The 26876-nt window shown below is 35.6% G+C and overlaps 1 protein-coding gene across 2 annotated transcripts in view; it reads left to right on the top strand.

Moving 5' to 3' along the window:
• Positions 1-22725: 22725 nt before the first annotated feature.
• KCNH7 (potassium voltage-gated channel subfamily H member 7) overlaps positions 22726-26876 on the top strand; it is a 472939-nt gene continuing 468788 nt past the window's right edge. For both annotated transcript variants that reach the window (XM_073019761.1, XM_038002006.2), the window contains exons 1-2: positions 22726-23049; positions 24729-24959. In XM_073019761.1, coding sequence (XP_072875862.1) covers positions 22974-23049; positions 24729-24959 — 307 coding nt within the window. In that variant the 5' untranslated portion in view covers positions 22726-22973. The remainder of the gene's footprint in view (positions 23050-24728; positions 24960-26876) is intronic.

Raw genomic sequence — 26876 nt, 5'->3', positions numbered from 1 at the left:
AAGATTTTCCTGAATTTTAAAAAAGGAGACAGATTCAACTTTTATATCCTTTTCTGCCCTTTTGCCCTTCTTTTTTATTCTTCTTGCCTTAAGTCACCTTGTCTGGAATACTGATTGGAAGCCTGGAAATACAGTAGCTATTTTACAGCCAGGAAGAAGCAAACATGAGCAAGAGAGTCAAGCAGAAGATGGAACAACTCTGTGTCTTTAATGGCATATGCTTGGGCTGTCTGGTCCAGGACTAACAAAGACTCTTATGGCCTAAGACTGACAGACTTTCTGAGTCAAGTATGTTAGAATGGAATTTTGGGTTGCTTGCAGTCAAGTACAATACTAAAAGATACACTTCCAAGTACACCATGAAAGGAACTCCCTCCTCTACCACTTAATCTTGTATCAGTGCCAAAGTCAATGAGAGAAATTGAAGTTTTCTAGGTTATCTCAGCTGATAATGCCAATATTAATTGCTTAATACAGGCACCAATGTTGAAAGTCTTTATAATGGTGCCATATTCTAGAACTATGCTGAATTATTATTACAGAAATTTACTCAAAAAATACCACACATGAACCCAATGCCCAAGGTGGTTTGTTTCACTATGTAAGCAATTGTTTAGACAGGGGTGTTCAATCTTTTGGCTTCCCTGGGCCACATTGGAAGAACTGTCTTGGGCCAAACATAACATACACTAACACTAATGATAACTGAAGAGCTTAAAAAAGTGCCAAAAAGTCTCATAATGTTTTAATTTAATGTTTAATTTGTGTTGGGCCACATTCAAAGCCTTCCTGGGCCACATGTGGCCCGTGAACCACTGGTTGGACCAGCTTAGTTTAGAACAAAGGATTTGTATTGGTATAATGTCTCTTCTCCTAGTCTTATTTTCAGCATGTTTCATAATGTAGTGTCTGCCAGGCAAAGGTATAAGAAACCCCATTTTGAGCCATAATAGTGAATGACAAAATGTCATGAAACAAAATTGAAAAGAATTGAAAGAGGAATTTCTGACCTGAATTCATTTTTTAGATTATAGTTGATAGCATAACAAGAAATGATAGTGACAAATGATCTGCCAGGGAAAATGATCCAGTATTATTTGCTGCTATGTGACATTATGCTATGAAATACTAATTCAGATAAAACATGGTAAGAAATTAAATCTTCAAAAGTACAATAGGAAGTATGTATGTCGTTGATCAGCATTATTTCTAACGCTTAATTCTATCCAGAGCTAATAATGTTAATGACTAATTCAAGGGAGGGCAGACACCACAGTTTTGTTATTCAGATTAATTCCATTTATAAAACACATTAAGAATATTCAGCAAAAGAATTTAATGCAGAAGGCTTGAAATAAAATATTAGGGTGACAGCATTTTATAATTATATTTTGACCAAGAAGAGGCAGAATATTTAGTTAGCACGAATTACAGAAAGATAAATGAAAATTTATCTTTGAAAAGATTAAATATGTCCTCATTGGGTAAAAACATCTCAAAGAATTTCAAGATCCAAGTGCGGTAAACCATTGCTAAAATGTGCTTGAAAGTGCAGTATGGCTTAGATATGCAGTGTTGGTTAAAAAGAAACATTCAAATTAGTGATCCAATTTAGAAATTTAACAGATTTAGAAGAAGGAGTATGTTTTAGCAGTTAGGAAGGGCATGAGATTTATGTATTAGTTACAAGGCTGGGAAATGAACTGAACTGAACTCATTTTTGTGACCTAAAGCAAATCTCCTCTGGATCTCAATTTTCTTAGTTATAAAAGTGAGCTGAGAGAGACAACAGTGTTGTTCACTCACCTGTCTCCCTCTGTGAACATCACAAAGTACCCTTTAAAGTCAATACAGAGAAGACTGAAGAGGAAAAGGCACTAAAAACAAAAGGAAATGCACATGTAGTTGCATGTGTAAGTCCTGGGTTTTGCTGTTAGCATCAATAACAACCACTTGCCAATATGATTACCTTTGATATATAGTCAAGCACAAGGTATTTAATTGCAAATACATATTTCCATTTAGCAGTTTCAAGATGGGATTTGTTTTCTATTGCAAATAAGCATGCTGCTTTACTCTATATACATATTTATTCTTCTTTGTAATGCCATTAAAATGGATGTCAGTTTGTAGGAAATTATTTCTAGACTCCTTTATACTACCAAGCATATGCCGTGATTGTAATAAACTTGAATGAAGCATATCTATGTTTATTTAGAAATAGTATTTTTTAATGGTTCTTGGAAATTAGGTAGTTCTTTCATGTCATGTGAGATGGGGGTGTTGGTGTGGATTTGGGGTGGTGCTGTTTTAATTAGCTATTAGAGTGTGTAGTAGTAGGGATGGCCGTCTTCCATAAAGGTTATGGTGGGCTCATGGTTACCTTAATTTCTTCCTTCTTTTCTCTTTCCTTCTTTCTACTTCCTTCATTTTCATCTTTCATTCTTTCCACTATTTCTTCTTTTTTTCTGTTCATTCAAACATCCTTTACTTTTTTCTTTATCCTTGTCTTTTCCTTTATTTCTGCCTTCTTCTCTTCCACCTTCCATTCCGTCTTTCTTCCCTTGCTTCCTTCATTTCATCCTTCCTCTTTTTGTTTTTCTCTCTTGTCATTTTCTCTCTCATTCATCCCCATTGCCTCCTATTTTTCCTTCCCTCTCATCTGCCATAACTGCCTTCCAATCATCCATCCTGCTTAGTTTTCTTCCTTCTTTGCATCCACCTTGCCTCCCTTCCATCCATCCATTCATATATTTACCAGGTTTGCTTTTCTTTCTTCTTTCATTAAACAGCATTTATTGGACCCTGCTGTGTGCCAGATGGCAACTCAATATTAGGAATACTGAAATAAATAACATATGGTCTCCAAGAAACTGAAAGTGTGTCTAAAAGAAAGAAAGAAAGAGAAAATCTAAAACATCTTAGTAAAATCATACAGAGGACTATGGAGAAAGAGTTATGGCTTGGGCTAATGAGGTTTGTGCACAATCTTCAATTTCTACCCTCTAGACTAACTTTTGCAGACCACTTCGGGTATCTAGTACAGCCAATAAGCCCCCTCCTCCATAGTGATACATTGTGATAGAAGTTATCACAACCATTAAAAACTGCTGTCTCTCTGTGTGTCAGCAGATCTCCGTTTTTTCTTTCAAGAACAGTCCATAATAATGTCATAAGAAAATACATTCCAAAGAATCCTTGGATTAGACAAGCACCAGAGATTACCTGCCTAGGTTCCTCAATGCCTGCTCTTCCCCCTGACTGCACCCCCCCCCCGCCCCAAAAAAAGGCCCATTATCAGGACTAGCCCTTGGTTTGGATCCTGGGAATCGATTTCTGACTCCTTGGAACATCCTACTTGATAAGAGTGTTTTTTTCTTTTGTGCCTGAGGCCTTTGATTATTCTGTATCAGTTTGACATGGGCGGATCTAGAGCCTGAAAAGCTGAGGTCATTCACATCATTCACACAGGTACTGCACACCTCTCTTACTCATCTCCAATTAAAACCTTAAGCACCAAGTCTCAAGTAAGCTTCCCTGGCAGGCAACATTTCACATGTGTGATAATACATAATTTCTGGGAAAATCAATCCTGTCTAAATGTGGCTTCAACTGGGAGATAACATCTGGAATCTTACACCTGATTCTCCTGAACTTCCCTTGTGTACCTTTCCTTTTGCTGATATTAATCTTTACTCTTTTCACTGAAATAAACTATAACAATGTTATGAGTCCTGTGAGTCACCTGAGGGTGTTATTAGGGACCCCCAACATACCAAGAGATGCCTACCCATTTTCCTGTACTTTCTACAGACCACACATTATACTATAGTTATGAACATGATACCATTGGGAGAAACCAGTGAAAGTGTAAAAGATCACTATGTATTGTTTCTTATAACTACATGTGGGCCAATAATGATCTCAAGATAAAACATTTTTTATTTTTTTATTATACTTTAAGTTCTAGGGTACATGTATACAACGTTCAGGTTTGCTACATAGGTATACATGTGCCATGTTGGTTTGCTGCACCCATCAACACATCATTGGCCATTAGGTATTTCTCCTAATGCTATCCCTCCTCCAGTCCCCCACCCCCCGACAGGCCCCGGTGTGTGATGTGCCCCTTCCTGTGTCCAAGTGTTCTCATTGTTCAATTCCCACCTATGAGTGAGAACATGCGGTGTTTGGTTTTCTGTTCTTGTGATAGTTTGCTGAGAATGATGGTTTCCAGCTTCATCCATGTCCCTGCAAAGGACATGAACTCATCCTTTTTATGGCTGCATAGTATTCCATGTTGTATATGTGCCACATTTTCTTAATCCAGTCTATCATTGATGGACATTTGGGTTGGTTCCAAGTCTTTGCTATTGTGAGTAGAACAGAGGCCTCAGAAATAACACCACACATCTACAACCATCTGATCTTTGACAAACCTGACAAAAACAAGAAATGGGGAAAGGATTCCCTATTTAATAAATGCTGCTGGGAAAACTGGCTAGCCATATGTAGGAAGCTGAAAATGGATCCCTTCCTTACACCTTATACAAAAATCAGTTCAAGATGGATTAAAGACTTAAATGTTAGACCTAAAACCATAAAAACCCTAGAAGAAAACCTAGGCAGTACCATTCAGGACATAGGCATGGGCAGGAACTTCATGATTAAAACACCAAAAGCAATGGCAACGGAAGCCAAAATAGACAAATAGTATCTAATTAAACTAAAGAGTTTCTGCACAGGAAAAGAAACTACCATCAGAGTGAACAGGCAACCTACAGAATGGGAGAAAATTTTTGCAATCTACGTATCTGACAAAGGGCTAATTTCCAGAATCTGTAAAGAACTCAAACAAATTTACAAGAAAATAACAAACAACCCCATCAAAAAGTGGGCAAAAGATATGAACAGACACTTCTCAAAAGAAAAGATTTATGCAGCCAACAGACACATGAAAAAATGCTCATCATCACTGGCCATCAGAGAAATGCAAATTAAAACCACAATGAGATACATCTCACGCCAGTTAGAATGGTGATCACTAAAAAGTCAGGAAACAGCAGATGCTGGAGAGGATGTGGTGAAATAGGAATACTTTTCCACTGTTGGTGGGAGTGTAAATTAGTTCAACCATTGTGGAAGACAGTGTGGCGATTCCTCAAGGATCAAGAACTAGAAATACCATTTGACCCAGCAATACCATTACTGTGTATATACTCAAAGGATAAAACATTTTTTAAATACTTATTTTAATTGTACCCTTTAAATTAGTACATTTTATTTCATATGAATTATACCTCAATATAATTGATTTTTTTAAAGGTCTAAATTACTTTATTATGAGAGCCTAGTCCTTGACCTTCATATAGTAGTCTGAAACATTTATGTGTCTCATCATGATAAGATTTTGTACTAGTAAATCAGCTTTTCATGATTTTCCACTTAGGTTGAATGTTTCCCCCAGCAAGCCTCCTCAGTCCCTCTCACAAATAGTCTTTTGTAAGGCAGTCCCATTATTTTGTAAGAAGTACCTGAACATGCGATAAAACCAGTTAGACACAAACTAAAATGCCTCCTTCAAAATAAAAGATAAATTTAATAACCCCTACTCAACCAACTCAAAATGTATTTATCAAATACTTTTTTAATGCTAACATTGTGCCAGGAATTGCAGAAACTAATAAGTTATTACAAAACAACATCAATGCTTTTACAGACCTTACCATAGTTCTGCCACATGCTAGCTATGCAATCTTGGTTAAGTTTCTCAACCCTTTTCAACTTTAGTTTTCACATCTGTAAAACAGAGAAAATAAAACTACTTACCTCATAAGTTATAAAGCTTAAATAATTTTTAAAATTTTATATAGCAATGCAAAGAAAATGACCTCATGGCTGGCAAAAAGCAAATATACCTGGGGATTCATGAGAAGATAGTAAAACAATGACTAAAGGAGTCCCAGAATTATAAAGATGGTAGGATTTGAGTTACATGTGGAGAAAGGAGGTGGTAAAGGAAATAAAAACCATGAATAACAAGGGAGGATGTTTGGCACTGGACTATATAAGGAAGTGAATCTATTAATATATGGTTGTGGTGGGAGATGAGGATGGATAGGTGAAGTATGCAATTGTAGACTAAGTAGAACTTAGATGTTATTGAAAAAGTAATAAAAACTATAAATAGTTTCCAATATGGATACAATTACAGTTTGATGTTTTCAAGATTATGAGTGTGATATTAATTAGTAGGATGCTTTAGAGTGATAATATTCTTTAGAAAAAGGGGGAAGAATTTAGGAGACTACTGTGATGATCCAGAAATTAGGCAATAAAATTCTGAAACCTTGAAGTTTGGATCCAAAAAAATACAGTGAAGGCAGATAAACTAAATATGTCATTTAGTAGAATAATTTAACCTAACACATTATTGAATGAATGACAACAATATGATCTGGTGATGCTTTCTTTAATGAAAGGAGTATATGTTGATTTGATGGTTAGTTAACAGGCTCTATTATACCTATTATTATTTCTCCTCAACTTTAATGTTTTTTTTCCTCAGGAACTCATTATTAGTGACAATATATTAAACATACATTGTTATCTTTTATTAAATTTATTACATAATTCTTTTCAGACTGCTCACCATTTAGCCAATGAAAAATACATACTGTTTTAGGTTTATGAAACATGCAAATTTTTATATATAAGATGATATTTTATGAGTTGCAAAGCTTCAATATACCTCCTGTTTTAAATTTCATTTCTACACCCAGATAAATGTAACCACCACAATTCTGACATGAAACAGTTCTATCATCTCCCAATATTTCCTGTCTTTTCTGTATTTAATTTACTTCTTCATTCTCTAGCTGTTAACAACCACCAACGTACTTTCTATTAGTATACTTTTGCCTTTTTAAGAGGAATATTATTTAAATGGAATCACACAGTTTGTACTTCCTTGTGACTAACCTACTTAGCATAACGCCTTAGAGGTTCACACATATTGTCAAGTGTATCAGTATAATTTTTCCATTTTATTCTATTGTGTGAATAAACCACAATTCTTTTATTCACTTGCTAGTTATTGGACATTTGGATAATTTCCAATTTGGGATTATTATGAACAAAGTTTCCATAAAGGTTAACATACAAGTCTTTCTATAGACATATGCTGGGTCACAGGACAAAATATATACTTAACCTTATAAATCTTTGTAAGAAACTTTATAAATGTTGTAAGAAACTTCTTTCAATAGTGGCTGTACCATTTTTTATTGCTACAAGCAATTTTTGAAAAGTTCAGCTGTTCCACATCGTCATCAACACTTGGTATTGTCAAACATATTTTTAATTAGTCATTCTATTGTTGGTAAAGTGGTACTGCTTTGTGGTTTTGATTCGTGTTTTCCTAGTGAGAAAAAATGTTGACCATATTTTCAAGTACTTATTACCATTCTTATATCTTTTTAATTATTTTTTGGATTTATTAAGGTATAATTGATGAATAGGAATTGTATAGATTTAAAGTCTACAGTTTGATGTTTTGACATATGTTTATGTTGTCATATGATTAGCACAAGCAAGCCAGTTGATATATCCATCACTTCTTCCCGCTTTCCTTCCATCCTTCTTTCCTGAGAACTCTTAAGAGCTATCCTCTTAGCAAATCTTCTTTAATATAGTATCTATTCCAATGTATCACTCATTGTAATTAATTTTTGTTGTCTTATTATAGACTTTCAAGCAGGCTTAATTTTCTGAATACAGGTTCTTTATTGGGAAGATGCTTTGCAAATAGTTTCCCACAATCTTTGCCTTGCCATTGTATTTTCTTAACAGAATAAAAGATTTAATTATATTGAATTCCAAATCATCATTTTTTTCTTTTATAATATGAGATTTTTTGTATAGTCTTTTGATTTGATTATGCTTTCTTCTAAAAATTTTATATTTTTAGTTCTGATATTTATGGGTATCATGTATTTTGAGATAAATTTGTATATGGTGGTAACGTAAGGGTTGAGGTATCTCATTTTATTTCATATGACTTCCAATTGTTCTAGCATCAGTTATTACTAAAGAGTATTACTTCTTCATTGAATTACCTAGGCTGATTTATTGAAAATCATTATTTATTACTCATACATGTCTGAGTCTACTTTTGAACCCTTCCTTTGCTTCCATCATGTATGTTTGTATTATTACACATGCCACATGGTCTTGATTAATGTAGTATGCTGAGTATTGAAATCAGATAATATAAGTCCTCTCACTTCTCTTTTAACATTCATTGTTAAGTGTACATTAATTGTTTGGACCATTTAATTTTATATAAATTTTGTATAAATTTTATATAAATTTGTAATTGGCCTGTTAATTTCCTTAATAAATCTGTTTGGATTTTCATGATAATTATATTGAATCCATAGACCAATTATAGGGATAATTGAAATTTTAACAATATTAAGTCTTGAGATCTATGAACATTATATATCTTTCTATTTGTTTATGTCTCTAATTTCCCTCAGCAATGTTTAGTAACATTTGGTGTATAAGCTTTATTATTTTTTATATGCATCCCTGTGGATTTCTACAATTTTGAACTACTTTAAATGGTGTTGTATTTAAATTTGTATTTCTAAATATTAATTGCTAGCATATAAAAATACAACTGATTTTTAAAATTCTCCTTGTATAAGGTTGAAAAAGCTAATTATTAGTCATAATATTATTTTGTGTGAATTCATTAGAAATTCCTGTAAAAACGTTTAATCATTTAGCCTGTTAATAAGGACAGTTTTACTTCTTAATATTCAATGTGTATATTTTATTTATTTTTCCTACCTTATTACAATGGTAACAACCTCCAATAGAATATGGAATAAAAGTTGTCTGTGGATATTTTTGTTTTGTTCCTGAGCTTAGAGAGGAAAAATTTAGCTTTTTTATAGTTGAGTATGATTTTGAAAGCAGCTTTTCATAGGTGCCCTTTGTCACATTGAGGAAAATTCCCTGGCACTCCTAGCTTAACAGAGCATTTTTAAAATGATAAATTTGTATTCAATATTACTTGTATTCAATATTACTATTATTTTGGCATGTATTAAGAAGATCATATGTGTGTGTGTATATATTTATAAATGTATGTGTGAATATAGATATGTGTGTGTGGTGTGTATGTATATATATACATCTTTTTCTGTCAATATGGTGAATTACATTGATTTTTAAATGTTAAACCATTTTTACATTCTTCAAACTCCATTCAGTTTTCTAAATTTTAGGGGGAAGAGGGATGCATCTATGTTTATAAAAATATTACTGTAAGATTTATTTTCTTGTAATTTATTCATCTGGTTTTAGTGTCTGATTACTATTCTTGTGATTGTATATTTTCCATCTTAGAATTAGTTTGCTTAGAATTAGTATTATTCTTTAAATTTATGGAATAAAGACATCTGCAACTAGAATTTATTTTTAGGAATGTTTTAATGACAAGTTATACTTCTGCAATAATTAGAGGGCTACTGAGGCTACCTACTTCTTAGAAAATTGTTTTAATTTATGTATTTCAAGGACATGTGTACTTTATCTAATTTGACAAATTTGTTGGCGTGAACCCGGGAGGCGGAGCTTGCAGTGAGCCGAGATTGCGCCACTGCACTCCAGCCTGGGTGACAGAGCGAGACTCCGTCTCAAAAAAAAAAAAAAAAAAAAAAAAAAAAAAAAAAAAAAGTTTTTCATAAATTTTAAGATTATTTTTCAATTGACTGTAGGATCTGAACCATTGATGTCTGTTTTACTGCTGGTATAGTTAATTTGTGTTTATTCTCTTTTTCTCCCTAATCTATCTGGCTAGAGGTTTATTAATCATATTGATTCTTTTAATGAGCCACTTATTGTTTTCACTGACTTTCTCTATAGCTTTTGTTTGATATTTCTGCTCTTATCTTTATTATTTGATATATTCCTCTTTGTGCACAATTTTGGGGATTTTGTTTTGCTGTTCTTTTCTTTAAGTTCCCTAAATGGGAAGCTTAGATTATTGATTTGACAGATTTGGGTTTTTTTTAAAAGCATTGAATGCCATAAGTGTCCTGTTTAGTCCTGTTTTATTTTCATCTCAGCAACTCTCATATGTCACATTTTTCTTTTTCAAAAAGTTTAAATTATCTTCTAATTTTACTTGTTATTTCTACCAGAGATACAGAAATACAGAGAGAGAGAGAGAGAGAGAGAGATTTATATATCAATATATATATATAAATCTATTGCAAGAAAAAGGAATTGGCTTACATGATTGTGATGGCTGGCTTAGCAACTCCTACTTCTGTAGGGCAGGCAGTCAAGAAGATTGGTTGGAACTCTTAAGCACAAGCTGAAGCTGTAGTCCACAAAATGATTTTTTTTTTTTTCCAGAGAAGCCTAATTCTGCATTGAGAGATTTTCAACTGACTGAATCAGGTCCATCTTTGTTATACAGAATAATTTTCCTTACTTAAACTGACTATAGACTTTAATTACAGCTGCCAAATATCTTCACAGCAATACCTTGATTAGTGTTTGATTGAATAACCTGGAACTATAGCCTAGCCAAATTAATACACAAACAGGCTGCCTTAGTCCATTTATGCTGCTATAACAAAATACCACAGACAATAATTTATAAAGAGTATAGATTTATTGCTCACAATTATAAGGCTGGGAACTCCAAGATCAAGGTGCCAGCATGTTCAATGTCTGCTGATGGCCTCATCTCTGTTTTCAAGATGCTACCTTGAATGCTGTGTTCTGACATGGTGGAAGGAAAGCAAGCACAAAAGGGACTGCCTAGTTTCCCTCCACCCTTTTATAAGGTTCTAATCAAATCCCTAATGGCAGGGCCCTCATGGCTTAATCACCTCCTCAAGGCCTCACCTCACGTTGAGAATTAAATTCCATCATGAATTTTGAAAGGGACACAAACATTCAAACCACTGGTCATCACATTGACTTAGTGGTAAAATAGAAGTATATTTTAAAATTTCTCAATATTTGGGGATTTATATGTATCTTTCCTTTTGTTTCTAATTTAATTCCATTTAGCAGGAGAACATAATTTCTATGGTTTTTTAAATATTTATAGAGCTTATCTTACTGATTTTTTATCTTGGTAATTTTTCCATAACTACTTAAAACAAATGTGATTTCTGTTATCCTTTGGTGGAGTGTTCTATAAATGTAAAATAGCTTTAATTTTTTGTTAAATTTTCTATATCCTTACTGAAATCTGGTCTACACGTTTGATATGACTTGACTGTATCTCCACCCAAATCTCATCTTGAATTGTAATTCCCACAATCCCCACATGTCTAGAGACAGACCTGGTAGGAGGTGATTGGATCATGAGGATTGTTATTCCTATGCTGCCTTCATGATAGTGAGTTGTCACAAGATCTGGTGGTTTTGTAAGGGGCTCTTCCCCCTTCACTCCTCATTATTTTCTCCCCTACCACCTTGCGAAGGTCCTTGCTGCCTCTTCACCTTCTGCCACGTGGAACTGGGAAGGCCTGAGGAAACTTACACCTTTTTTCTTAATAAGTTACTCAGTCTCAGGTAGTATCTTTATAGCAGTGTGAGAACATTCTAATACAGTAAATTGGTACCAGGAGTGGGGCACTGCAATAAAGATACTTGAAAATGTGGAAGCAATGTTGGAACTGGGTATCAGGCAGAGGTTGGAACAGTTTGGAGGGCTCAGAAGAAGACATGAAGATGTGGGAAAGCGTGGAGTGATATAAACAACAAAGTCCAGGCTGAGGTCTCTCAGATGGAAATGAGGAACTTATTGGGAACTGGAGCAAGGTCACTCTTGCTATGCTTTAGCAAAGAGACTGGTGGCATTCTGCCCCTGCCCTAGAGATCTGTGGAATTCTGAACTTGAGAGAGATGATTTAGGATATCTGGCAGAAGAAATTTCTAAGCAGCAAAGCATTCAGGAGATGACAGATCATAAAAGTTGAAAAATTTGCAGCCTCACCATGTGATAGAAAGTAAAACCCATTTTCTGGAGAGAAATTCAAGCCTGCTGCAGAAATTTGCATAAGTAACAAAGAGCTGAATGTTAATAGCCAAGAAAATGGGAAAAAAGTCTCCAGAGCATGTCAGAGATCTTCATGGAAGCCCCTCCCATTACAGGTCTGGAGGCCTAGGAGAAAAAATTGGTTTCCTGGGCCTGGCACAGGGCCCCAGCTGCTGTGTGCAGCCTAGCGACTTGGTGCACTGAGTCCCAGAAGCTGGGGCAAAAAGACCCAGATATAGCTTGGGTTGTTGCTTTGAAGGGTGCGGGATCCAAGCCTTAGTGCCTAACATGTGGTGCTGGGACTGTGGGTGTACAGAATTCAAGAACTGAGGTTTGGAAACCAACTAGATTTCAGAGGATGTATGGAAATGCCTGGATGTCCAGGCAGAAATATGCTGCAGTGATGGAACCCTCATAGAGAACCTCTGCTTGGACAGTGTGGACAGAAAATGAGGGGTTGAAGCACCCCACATAGAGTCCCCACTGGGGCACTGCATAGTGGAGCTGTGAGAAGAGGGCCACTGTCCTCCAGATCCCAGAATGGTAGATCCACCAACAGCTTGTACACTGTGCCTGGAAAAGCTGCAGACACTCAATGCTAGCCTGTAAAAGCAGCCAGGAAGAGAGTTGTACCCTGCAAAGCTATAAGGTCAGAGCTGCCCAAGGCTGTGGGAGTCTACCTCTTGCATCAGAATAAGCTGGATGTGAGACATGGAGTCAAAGGAGATTATTTCAGAGCTTGGAGATTTAATGACTGCCTCTCTGGATTTTGGACTTGCACAGGGCCTGAAGCCCCTTTGTTTTGGCCAATTTCTCCCATTTGGAATGGGAGGTTTTATTCAATGTCTGCAAATCCATTGTATCTTGGAAGTAACTAACTTGCTTTTGATTTTTATAAGCTCATAGGCACAAGGGACTTCCCTCATCTTAGATGAGAATTTGGACTTGGACTTTTGATTGAATGCTGGAATGAGTTAAGACTTTGGGGGGAGTGTTGGGAAGGCATGAATGGTTTTGAAAATTTGCCTTTTCTCAGATGAGACTTTGAAATTGAACTTTTGAGTTAATGCTGGAATGTGTTAAGACTTTGGGGGACTGTTGGGAAGGCATGATTGATTTTGAAATGTGAGGATATCAGATTTGTGAGGGGTCAGGGATGGAATGGTATGGATTGGCTGTGTCCGCACCCAAATCTCATCCCGAATTGTAACCTCCATAATCCCAACATGTCTAGGGAGAGACCTGATAGGAGGTGATTGGATCACAGGGGCAGTTCACTCATGCTGTTCTCTTGATGGTGAGATCTCATCAGATCTGAAGAGACCTAATGGTTTTATAAGGGGCTTTCATGAGGACCCCTTATCTCATGAGATCTGATGGTTTTTTAAGGGGCTCTTCCTCCTTTGTTCCTCATTCTTCTCTCTCCCGCCACCATATGAAGAAGGTCCTTCCTTCCCCTTTACCTTCTGCCATGATTGTATTCTGAGGCCTTCCCAGCCATATGGAACCATGAGTCAGTTAAACGTCTTTCCTTTATAAATTACCCAGTCTCAGGTAGTATTTATAGAGTCATGTGAGAACAGACTAATACAATGTTCTATCTTTTATTGACAAACAAGTGTTAAAATTTCTAACTATAATGTTAAATTTGTTTATTTATCTTTTTCCTTCTCTCAAATTTTTGTTTAAAATTTGTTTAAGGACCTGTTTCAATGAGACCTAATTTACATACTACAAAAGTTATCTTTTTAAATTGTACAACACGATGAGTTTTATTAGTAGTTATGCATCGCTTAACAATACAAATGTATTGTGAAAAATACATTGTTAGGTGATTTCATAATTGTGTGAACATCATAGGATATACTTGCACAAATCCAGGTGGTATAGCCTATGACAACAAAGGCTATATGGTATAGACTATTGCTCTTAGGCTACAAATCTATACAGCATTTTATTTTTCTGAATACTGTAGGAAATTATAGCACAGTGGTAAGTATTAACATTTGGGGATCTGAGCATGAGAAGGTACAGTAAAAATATAATATTATATTCTTTTGTGAACACAGGGATATATGTAATCCTTCACTGACCAAAATGTAGTTATGAGGCACATGACTGTATATATTCACAGATTTGAGCAATATCACCACAATCTAATATTAGAGCATTTCCATCACTACAAAAATAAGCCTTATACTCATTAGAAGTTACTCCCCATTCCTCTCTCTACTAGCCCCTAGCAACCACTAATCTGTTTTATGTCTATAGAGATTTGCCTGTTCTGAGCATGTCACAAAAATTGAATCATAGAATATGTAGTGTTATGTGTCTAGTTTCTTTCACATACTATAATGGTTTCAATGTTCCTTCATGTTGTAGTATGTATTAGTATTTTATTATTTCTATGTCCTAGTAATATCTACTGCATGAATATATAACATCTATTAGTTACTGATTCATGTATGTTAAAATTCCATTAGAAGAGAATACACATTTATGACTGTCATATCCTCATGAAAGAGTAATGTCTCTATCATTACAAAATGTCCCTCATTATCCCTGGTAATTATTCTAGTTCTTCAATCTACTTTGTCTAATATTAATATAGCAACTCCAGGTTTTTTGAAAAAATAAAGTTTGCATGTTAAACTTTTTCTTATAATTTGACTTTAAACTTAATTTCATCTTTTATTTAAAGTCGATTTCTTACAGACAACTGATAGAGGGTCTTGGTTTTAGGGTGACCAACTGCCTTTTAAATGGAACATTTAGATTAGTTATCTCTAATATAATTATTATTTCTCAATATAATTATGGTTGAGTTAAATCTACTATACAGGTTTTTTTGGTCCTATCTGTTCTTGATTTCTTTTCTCTTCTTTTGCATTTGTTTGGATTTTTTATAAACCTTTTTCAACTCTACTATTAGTCCATTAGTGATACATCTTTATTGATCTGTATCATGGTTTCCTTAGTTTATAAAATACGTTTTAGAATATTACACTATAAGTTCAAATAATATACTGCTTCATATCTTTTATAAGAAACTTGCAAGTGTATACTTTTAGTTCCCCCTCAATATTATGATGCACCTCACAATTCACTATTGTTAGTTTTATCTTAAACATTCAAATATCTTTTAAAATACCTTTAAAATTTTGCAAAAAAAAGTTTATTTTGCCCACAGATCTTCATTGCTTTGGGTTAATCCAATTTTTCTTTTGATTTGATTTTCCTTCTTTTTCTAAATTAACACAAATTTTATTATAGGTCTGTGGTTAGTGAATTCTCTTGGGTTGGTTTGTCTGAAAAATTCTTTATTTCACCTTAATTTGTGAATGATAAATTTTACTGCATAGTAAACTCTAGATTGACAGCTGATAAGTGTTTCTTTTGTTTTGTTTTTGTTTTATTATTCCATGCATGTTGCTGAAGTACATTATTACTATAATAGATTCTGATAAAAATTATCCATTATAAGGACTATGTCTCTTTTTTAACTTGTTGTTTTTAAGACTTTTTATGTCTATTAAAAGTCATCATTCATTTGATTATGATATGTCTTGTTGTGACTTCATTTTTCTTCTGTTTGGGCTTTGTTGAACTTTGTGGATCTCTGAATTCAAATTTTCTATTATAGTTTGAAAGTATTTAGAATTACTTTTGAAACAGTTTCCCTTTCTGACTCATTTTTTCCCCTGGGGCCCCAATTATATGTTTGTTGGACCGCTTGATATTTTCCCGCAGGTGACAAATGCTGTTCTTTCTTTGACCAGTTCTTTTCTCTCTGTGTTTTGTTTTGAATATTTTCTATTGCTAAGTCCTCAGTTTCACTGAATTTTTGTTTTAGTGTCTAGTTACTCTTACTCTCATCCAATGTATTTTTTTTCTTGGATTCTATATTTATGGTACCTATATGTTTGATTTGAATCTTTTTATATCTTCCATTTTTTTCATTATCACATTTATGTTTTCCTCTACTTTTTTGTACATATGCAGTATACTTACAATAACTTTGTAATGTCCTTGTCTACTAGTTCAAAAACATCTGTGTCCTTTCTGGTCTGTTTCTGTTGTTGCTTTTTCTCCTGGTTATGGATCAGGCTTTGCTACTTTATTGCATGCCTGATGATGTTTAGTTCATTGCTGGACTTTGTTCATTATATGTCATGTGATGCTTGATTTTGTTATATTATTTTAAATATTGTTGATCTTTTCTCTAGGACAAAATTAGCATACCAGTAAAATCCTTTTTAGGCTTCTTTTTGAGTTTGACAGAGAAGCTTTACTTATCATTTCACCCCCTCCATTAATACAGTATATTTATGAAGACCCTATATATACATAGGACATAGGTTATTCACTTTAGGTGGCGAGAATAGCAACTAATTCCAGATATGTGTGAGCTTTGCTAATTGTTCTGACAACATTTTCCTTAGTTTCTTCCCCTAGTCTTGGGTGGTTTCCTCACATGCTTGTGCAAATCAATACTCAGACAGACTTTCACTGACCCTATGAAGATACCTAGACCTCTCTTTCTGTGCAGCTCCCTCTGTTGAGAACGTTATTTCCTCAGTTAAGTCCATTGAGTTTTGTTTGGTTTCTTACTCCATGCACTGTGCTCTAGAAGAGCTTTTTAGCCAGTAATATGTGTAAATCGTAGGCTATATCTTGGTTTTGCTCTTCTTTCAGGAAATATTCTCATGTATTCCTTGTTTTTCAATGTCTAAGCACCTCGGTTTCTCTATTTTGTCCAATTATACAATTGTTAAATGTGAGGCATTAAACCCTGACTCCATTACTTTATCATGAGCAGATAGATGTAGAACCACAAAATATGACTTCCAAATTATTTAAGTTTGGAAAAAAGCTGATTCTCTGTGTATAGATTTATCTGAATACTAAATATAGACTTTCTGTAATCAAATTAAACCTATCCACAGACATAGGCAATTTAACCATCACATTTTAAATAAAAGCAACTGTGCATTTTGTCCAGAAAAGAAACAATGCAATTTGGTGTAACTTGAAATCTCATTATCTATATTACCTGTATCTATATCTATCTATTTATCTATATACACATATGCATATTTCCACAAGGTGCAAAGACCAATCAAGTTAGACGTAATGAATACCACAAATTCATTAATTTGCATAATTGCAAAAGTAGATATGCCAGCCAAAACAATACAACAATTTTAAGGTCTACTGATATAAAAGTGTCTCATATACCCTCTTAGCCTTCAATAAAGCTATATGCAACAAAGCTCATTTTTGACCCATGTGCTAAATTACTTACTAAATTTAGTAAATAAATCATCTTATAAAACAGCCTTACCCATGCACTCTATGAAATCTTCACCTAGAATACCTATCTAATTTTTCATTTTAACAAGCATAGATTTATAGGTGTATATACGTATTTTTTTCATAAAATATAATAATTTAGTTAGGTTCCTAGCTATCTAATGTGTCAGTTATTGATGAATGTATGATATTAACAACACACATACAGACAGATTATTTTCTGCAGGAATATTCATTTTTAGGAAAAGGACGGCCAATAACTTATTCCTTACAGGGAAGAATTTATTCTTCTACTAATATTTACATATTATCAACAAGATTAGCCAAATCTTATAAATTTGGATAAAAATTTACATGTAGAATATGTTGTCCCAAAGTATCTGAGGTAAAGTGACTATTTGGATTAGAACTAACATATAAAGTATGGCATAAGAAAGGTATCTTAAATTTTCTGAAGTAAAATTCAATTTTCTGACTATATACACTTATGTTAATATATTAGGAACAGTCATTGGCATTAGTTCCTGTTGCCTGGATAAGCATGATTCACCGACTATTCTATACCTTATTCTCATGCCCCCTCCCCAACAAAACACTAGGACACCCTTAATCTAAATTAGTTAAATACTCTATGTTAATGTAAATGTTATTAATTTACTGATTTCCAAAATGTAGAACATTTATATTGTAGGATATATGATACTTAAATATTCGCTGTATACAAGATTTTGTCCTAATCACTGTATATCTATTTTCCTACTTCTCACAAAATTGAATGTTGGAAATTGTTATACTGATTTTAGAAATAAAGCTATGAGCGAAATAGCTGAATTATCTTCATTATTTTCTCCTAAAAATGGCAGTGTTAACACCAGGTTTCTTTCTTGCACTTGCCCCTATTTTATGCTGCTCAGCAATATTGTTGTTTTAATAAATGGCCTCAAAATTTTTGCCTCTTCTGAGATACTAAAGCTACATTATGATAATACAAGCTGAAATTTTCCTGACTTGTAACTGTAGAGTCAGATGTTTCTTCAGTTAAATGTGACCCAGTTAGTAGAATGATACCCAGGATCCCCATACAAGGTTACATTAAAACAGCCATTAAAATGCTGCATTAGGCCTGGCATAATGGTTCATGCCTATAATCCTAGCATTTTGAGAGGCCAAGAGGGGCAGATCACTTGAAGCCAGGAGTTTGAGACCAGCCTATGCAACAAGGCAGAAGCCCATCTCTAAATTTTTTTTTTTAATTAGCCAGGCACAGTGGTCTGTACCTATAGTCTCAGCTAATCAGGAGGCTGAGGTGGGAGGATCAGTTGGTCAGCAAGGGGTGTGAGGCTGTAGTGAGCTATATCATGCCACTGCACTACAGCTTGGGCGACAGAACCAGAATCCATCTATAGAAAAAGATTAAATAGTCTGAGCACCGTGGCTGCCTGTAATCCCAGCACTTTGAGAGGCCAAGGCAGATGGATCACAAGGTCAGGAGATCGAGACCATCCTGGCTAACACAGTGAAAACTCATCTCTACTGAAAATACAAAAACATTAGCCTGGCGTGGTGTTGGGTGCCTGTTGTCCCAGCAACTCCAAAGGCTGAGGCAGGAGAATGACGTGAACCTGGGAGGCGGAGATTGCAGTGAGCCGAGATCGTGCCACTGCACTCCAGCCTGGGTGACAGGGCAAGACACCGTCCCAAAGAAAAAAAAGATTAAATAAATAAGAAAAATAAAAATGTGCACTGTGGTCATCAGATTATTAAACTAGTTTTGCTGAATTGGGAAAACTTTACATTAATTTCATTGATATATATTCTGCAGCATCTCAAAAATGTGAACCAAATCACATTATTTAATTTGATATTAAAAAGTTTCTATTCTATACCAATATATGAATGCCACTTAAATATCCCATAGTGATGGTTGCAATAATATATGCTGCTTGAATGATTTCTAATGTAGGTTTCTTAAGCAGAGTTTCATTAATTCTGTGAGCTTCTATGGAAAATGCTGTGTGTGTAAAATTTATTGAATTGTTATTATATGGTAGGCATTCAAAATATTTTTACATATGTAAATACTAAATGACTTAATTTTAAAGTAATATTGATAATTATGTAATTTTAAGAATATACAATCTATCCTGCATCCTTGCCTATAAGTAGATTGTATTGAGTGTTAAGCTGTATACATGATAAGATTTCAACAGTTGAATTGTGTGCTTGGTTCAATATTTGGACTTCCAAAAGGGTCCAAAAATACTAAAAACTTGTGAAAGTGGGTCTCCACACAAAATATAAAGTTAGCTTTTATAGAGAGTGGAGTGGGGGAGGATAATTTTCCAGCCAACAAGCAGCCATGATTACCATCCACTGGTTTTATTCTATTGGCTGAATATAGATTAATGTACTTTCTCCACTGTTCCAATGTATAATGTATGAACACGATTACTGGGGTAATTTAGAAACAGGATGCCTTTAATCTTCTGCTCAGTCAATCAATTACAATACATAGGTTATAAAATGTTCTGTGGTTTTACACTGAATCCTTAATAGAACTAATTTTGGAGTTAAATGAGATTAGGAAAAGTGTAAAGCCCACAGAGCTCACACATATGTAACAAAGACAATGGAATTTTAGCCATCACGTATTTAGTTAACCAACCCAAACAAACAGAGACCACTCTAAAAGTTGCAGAGAAAGAGAGAATACTTCAGGGAACAGAAAGCCACTTTTTCTCTTGAAGAAGGAAAGTGGAATTCAAGGGTTTCCAGAATCAATATCCTATGAAAGTTAGTTTCAGACTTATAATTAGAGACATTATGCACAGTTACCTTCTGCATGTCAATATATCTTGTCATGTGACAGATAAACTTTGTGTTTCCAGCTGTATTTGGAAATACCTATTACTTTAAAACAGTGTTCATTCACTAAATTTATGTGTAATTTTTAAAAAGTTTATCTATATGACCTTTATATAACTTATTGTTATATTATTATGCCGTGAAATCTTAATTAAAATACAACTTTATACGTGAAACTTTAATTACAATCTACGCAATATGCAGTTTCTTCATTTTTTTTCTGGAGTCCTTGATGCATTTTGGGAGGAAGGTGAACTTGGGTTTAGTTAAGACGCTAAGTAGAGAAGAAATGTGTTTTAGAAATGGGTGTAAAAAGCACTCTGTATTTCTTTGGGCATTTGGTGAAGAAGAGTGGTGCATGTGGATACATTAGGCCACTTGCCTGAGTTTGTTATTCTATTGTCTGCGGCTGGTTGTAGGCAGAGAACAATTGCCAACGGCTGATTCGGATTCAGAACCATGGATAGCTCCACACGTTCAGCACCTGGGAGAGAAACTCTAGTCGTCTCCCAAGCACGGCTGCAGCTAGCGAACAGTATGACGGAATGATGGACTTATATATATTTTTAAGGAGAAAACAAAACCACACACTAGTGATATATGGCTTTTTATATTCCCGCAGAGGCAACCATAAAGACTTAGGAAAGCTCAAGCTACTAGAAGAGCCTAGAGGTTGTCATAGGTTGCTTATTTTTAAAGTAAACCTTATTAGCCATAAAATTCAACATTCCTAGGAACGTCTTTCGTTTGATTCATTTTAATTACTCTGATATTAAAGAGGAGGAATTACTTCGGTTCTTGTTTTTGTTTAGACTTTGGGGGTTGTTGTTTTGGAACATAAAAGTTGTTATGCTTACTTCCTGGTTATTGCAACCCACCTGATTCACCTTCCTAAACTAACCCTGCTTCACGGCCCTTCTCAGTTCCACTCTCATTATTTCACTTCAGATTTGAAGCTGTAACTGAGACGATAAGAACCCAGTTGACTCAAGGCATAGCAGGCTAATGAGCTACAAGAACCCTCCAGATTCTATCACGCAACTGCATGTGTTGACAGGAATCTCTGGACCCTTATCTCCAGCAGGAAATGAGATATTCGTCTGTGTTCTGCTTGAGTAGAATGAAGTCGTAGCAAATTCCATTTAGAGAAAGGGGTGTGGAGAGGGGCTATCAGGTTAAAGGGGGTGGGGGAGAGAGAACAAAAATAAAGGGAAAACAATAAAGAAAAACTAGAAAAACAACTTCAGAAACATGCTTTCCTGGCACAGCTTGTCACATTTGTTTTCCTAAGTCTCCAGGAGGACTGTTTGAACAGAAGTGTCTGTATACCCTGAGATTCCCACCCTGACAGCCTTTGAGAAGCGAGAAGGAAGAGGACTCTATTCTGCCTCTTGAACCCTTTTCTATCCTATATGAGATGGCTCCTTAGAGATGGTGGAGGAGAGCAGAATGTAGCTAGTGTGTTCCGGAGATGAGTGGCATCGGAGGTCACAGCCAAGGCTGGTAACTCTTAGCCCCACCCACCTTTTGTTCCTTCCCCTTGGCGCTCAGCCTCACCTATTTCAAACTCTTTCCTTGTTTTGTACTAGTCGCTCGCAATCTTTGGCCTTCTCGTCTTTGGCCGTCTCATCTTTCTCGGAGCCTACGGCACCTGGAGACCAAATCAACCCCCAATCTTGCAACCCTCCAGGGACTCAGGCAGAAACTGGGCATGCTCAGCGGCACGGGCAGCTTTCAGTCTTTCCGAGGCGCGGCTCAGCGCTGGGCAGGGACCCGCGTGCCAATTCAGTTCGGGCTTCGGCACCCACCTCTGCTGAACCCAGGGATCCGAGCTGCACCCTGAGGCTAATTCTGCACCCTTAGGTGGTTCATTCTCAATCTTCAACCTGCTGAGCGCCAACAGAGCCTACAAATATTCCTCATTAAGAAACTGTTTTCCCACCTGTGTTTTCCTTGCAGCTTAGCTACTGCGGCGTGAGGAGCTCAGGGACGGAGCTCTGTGGCTGGTGGCCGTAGAGATCACCTTCCCAGAGTAGCTGTTTGTCACTGAGTTTTAGAGATTTCTTGGCTGGCTTCCGCTAAAGCACGCTTGAGTAATCCGAGCTGTGGCGGCGCCCAAGCTACCAGGATAAAGGGAGCGTGTGTGTGTGTGTGTGTGTGTGTGTGTGTGTGTGTGTGTTAGGGGGAGAGGGCGGGGATAGAAACGTCAACCCCCCCGACCCCCAGCCTCCTTTTCTCTCTCTCCTTCCTGCAAAAGCGGCACAAGTCTTCCAACCCCCCTCAGCCATTCCTCACTGCTCTGGGCAACCGCCAGGTTAAGCCCATTTGCACTGGGAAATTGGCGCTGTTCGGGAGAAGAGAAACAGATCGATTGCCCTTGTGACTCCCCGCCCCCTTCCCACCCCACCCCCACCGCTCCCTCCCTCCTTCCCTCCCCCGCCACCTCCCCTCACCCCGCCTCCTTCCCGTTCCCCACCCCCAAACCCTCTCACCCGCGGCAGTCCGGTGCGAGGCCCCTCCGGAAGGTGAGGGGAATGGATTGGACTCCGGTGGGGAAAGCGGGTGTCTAGAAGTGGTGCTAATGGGAAGAGAATTCTGGTTTCAAAAGAGGATGCTCTGCCACAAAGAGCGGCTCGCGCGCTGGCCTGGGCTCTAGCCGAGGAGAGATCCCGGGAGAACTCCAGAGCTCCGGGGGAGCGCTCCTCGGAAGACTGGGGCCAACATGCCTGTGCGCAGGGGGCATGTGGCACCACAAAATACATTTCTGGGGACCATCATTCGGAAATTTGAAGGGCAAAGTAAGTTCATTTGTTCTCTTCTCTCGCCCTCGCTTTCTGCCTTGATAGTGCACTTGGCGTCCACCGCTTCCAAGCTGGGGAGACCGGCAACTCCAGGCTCTGTCAAGTTAAGAGGCTATGAAACCGAGCCAGGAGGTTCGAGCGGCAGCGGGAGCGTTATTCTTCTGATATTAATTTTGATTTACATTTTAGATTACGGTCTCCATTATAGGAGGCAATTTGATCCTCCTCTACCACTGCTCCATTATCTGCCTTGCTACTTAATGTCCTACTATTCTACTATCTTAAAGGGAACGTGCTAGGATAACATGGGTTTATATTTTGAGGTTGTTTTACTGTAGACTTTTTGAAAGTCGGAAGCAGAGCAGACCACACTATTCGAACAAGAGAATGTAAATGGTAGTAGCGATGTAAATGGCTATGCAAACTATATTTTACCTTGGTTAAACTGCAAGGCAGTGGTATGACACGGATGCTTGCTTGCTATTAGTTTATAGAAGCTAAATGTTGTATTGAATCAATGCAAATATATCCTAAGCAGGATAATTTGGAAAAGCAGTATCTAATCTCTGCTGGTTTCCGATGCAAATGGCTCATTATTCAAAATAATATTTCTATTCTTTTATTATCTCCTTAACATTTCCATCTAGAAATTTAAAAATTGAAGTGTAATAAATAAATCCCACAAAGACTGAATGAACAGAAATTTAATGTTCTCATGTGGACTAAATATAGGGAATACATTTTTGCTATATAAGTATATTAATTTAAAATCCTATATTTGTTAACTTATCTTCAACCTTTTCTTAAAACTATATTAATACATTTGTATGGCATATATTTTGCGGTTATTTCAACACTGCATTTAGTGACGTGAGGCTCTGGTACCTTGCGTACAAAATAAACTTGTATATCCTGCTTCACAACATATTTGGAAATAGTAAATACAATCTGTGATATAAATTAATAAGCTCTTCGTATTAAAAATTCCTGCTACTACACAAAACATCAAGGATCTCCCAAAGTAAAAGTAAAAAGTGTCATCATGATATTCACTGAGTGTGTGTAAATATTTTTCTTTTGGAAAATATATATTATGAAAAGTTGAACCTTTGCCTTATTGAATTGCTATTAAATATGAAGTAGTTTCATTACTAAAGCTAGTTGCCTTTGTTTTTAACATGATGTGTGTAACATGCCTAAGAGAGATAGAGAGAAGCCAAAGAATAATAACTACTTTGAGAAAGTTGTATTCAAAGGGCCAAAGTTGAAATGAGAAATCTTACAACTACAGAATGTTTCACTGTTTGACTTTGAAAATATTTACATTACAATTAAATGACATTCTGAAAATATCAATGGGCAGCTGCTTGTCTGAGGGCCCACTAGGATCCCCAGCAGTTGCAGGGCTTGAGAGCTAGACTATTTGGGAAATTCTATTCTTGCAATTTGAAGAGTGGTTTCTTAATACTTTCTGTTAAAATTACTTAGGATCATTAATCCCACATTTAAAGTTTGTGGGGTTTCTTGTGTTTGCTTTTTTCATAAAGTATAGAGAAATTCATAATTTGGGGAAGCACCTGCATTTCAGAGCTCTTATTATGCAACAAATTCCTTCAGTGTTACGGAGAATATTGTGGAAGCTTTTTCAAAGATGCCATACTATCTTCTTATTACAGATAAAAAATTTATCATTGCAAATGCCAGAGTGCAGAACTGTGCCATCATTTATTGCAATGATGGGTTCTGTGAGATGACTGGCTTCTCCAGGCCAGATGTCATGCAAAAGCCATGCACCTGCGACTTTCTCCATGGACCCGAGACCAAGAGGCATGATATTGCCCAAATTGCCCAGGCATTGCTGGGATCAGAAGAGAGGAAAGTGGAGGTCACCTACTATCACAAAAATGGTAAAATTTATCTATTTAGTATTCCTTCTATTTTATCCCATTGAAAAGAAATTTTGACTGTTAAAAGTTCATATGCAAAGAAGCCCAAAATGTTCAGTTGTAGATATACGCTTTCCTTATAGTATTTTGAGATCCAACATGTATAGGTATTCTGATTAGTGATCTGGGAGAAACAATTTTTTCTTTGAATAAAGGTACTGTGATCTCTTCAAAAGTACAGTAATATAATGTCACTCAGGTTAAAAATGCTACAAATCAGTCTTAGATGCTTCTTTCTTTAGGAATTATAGAAAGATCACCAATTTACTGCTGCGTTGGTATGCATTTGGTAGGTGAGAAATACAGATATAGTGTTATTTGTTTGAACTTTAAAATACTCTACAAAGCAAATTTATGTTGAAAACTATATCAAAACCTAAAACTATTACAGTTATGTCTCTTGGCTCTTTAGCTTTAGTTGATAGGCAACACCTCTTGTTTCTTTTCCTCCTTCTTATACAAGATTAAGGATGATAAATAGGTACTTATACCTATTTAACCTAATTGATCCAGTTAACCTGTGTATATTCAAACAATAAAGGCTGTTTATGTAGTCAAGATTTGTCCTAAACTAAGAAATGTAGAAAAAAATTATGATACTGTGGAGTTATTAGTATTGATTTTTATAACTACAGCAAAACTGGGATCTTAAACTTAAGGTCATACCTCAACTTCAAGGGCAACACCTCCTTCTGTCAAACTTGCTATGAGAGCAATAAGAGTTAGATATAATAGTTCTTTTAAAAAACTACACATGTAATAGATAGGCATGCCTTAAACACACAATATATATGTAAATGAACTCACATATATGAATACCCAGATATGCCTATTTTAAGGTGTATGTATATATATACACACACACATACATATATATATTCCTGAATATCTATATATCTATATCTATAATGATATTTGACAATTTGGGGCTTAAAGGTAAAATTATTTTTAAAACTTGAATGTTATAGTTAATTTTGTGGATATTTCATCATCATCTATTTCTTTTTATTCCACTAACAGAAATTACTGAGGCAGAGGGGTAGCTGTTCAGATTTTTAGAAAACTCTTCAGATTTTGACAAATATGTAATGTGCCATGGCCTATATCATATAATGACTCATCATTTGGTAAACTAGACAGAAAAAAAGACAGCAGGGAAAAGGTTTCACTCTTACTCTTATTTTCTTATAATTCAATGTACAATGTACAATTCTTAATTATTACATTTTCGTTAACATGAACTTCAGTGGTTACAAAACATTACTAAAAACAAGTTTGTATAACTTTGTAGTAATCTGGAATGAAAGCGATTATATAGTTATCAAACAGATAGAAATTGTTTTTAAAGTTCTTCCCACGTTTCTCGTACTTTTCAATCAGTAATGTTGGCATACTAGAAATAGCCTAATTGTTCTGTTGTCTTGAAAACATTTATTGGATTGAGCTCTCACTACCCAAATGTAACTCATGTCTTTCGAGTATCTGATGTCAACAATCTGGACTTTTGGAATAATTTGAATGTCTGACATTTTTTCCTATTGAATATTTATTATGATGCCAACACAGTCTATATTGTGGTAACTTCAGTGAATGTTGGTCCATCTTTGGTCATTATGTTTTCTAGACCATTTCAGGGTTTTCTCCAACTCCTAGAATTTAAGTATGACATTAATCTGGACAGTCTAAATTGCTCAGATACCAGGTATATCTTTCAGAGTGTTTTCAAGTAGAAGTTATCTATTATAGCACAAGTGGCATGATGATGTTTTGAAAGTTGTGAAATGTGGGTGTGTAAAATGATTTCAAAACACTGTAAAACAGCAGTTTAATAAGAATCACAAATATGATTAATTCCTATTAAATTATTGAATTTTCTGT

Source organism: Chlorocebus sabaeus, chromosome 10, assembly GCF_047675955.1.
Source record: "Chlorocebus sabaeus isolate Y175 chromosome 10, mChlSab1.0.hap1, whole genome shotgun sequence".
Classification (NCBI taxonomy): domain Eukaryota; kingdom Metazoa; phylum Chordata; class Mammalia; order Primates; family Cercopithecidae; genus Chlorocebus; species Chlorocebus sabaeus.
This window is presented reverse-complemented; position numbering and strand designations above follow the sequence as displayed.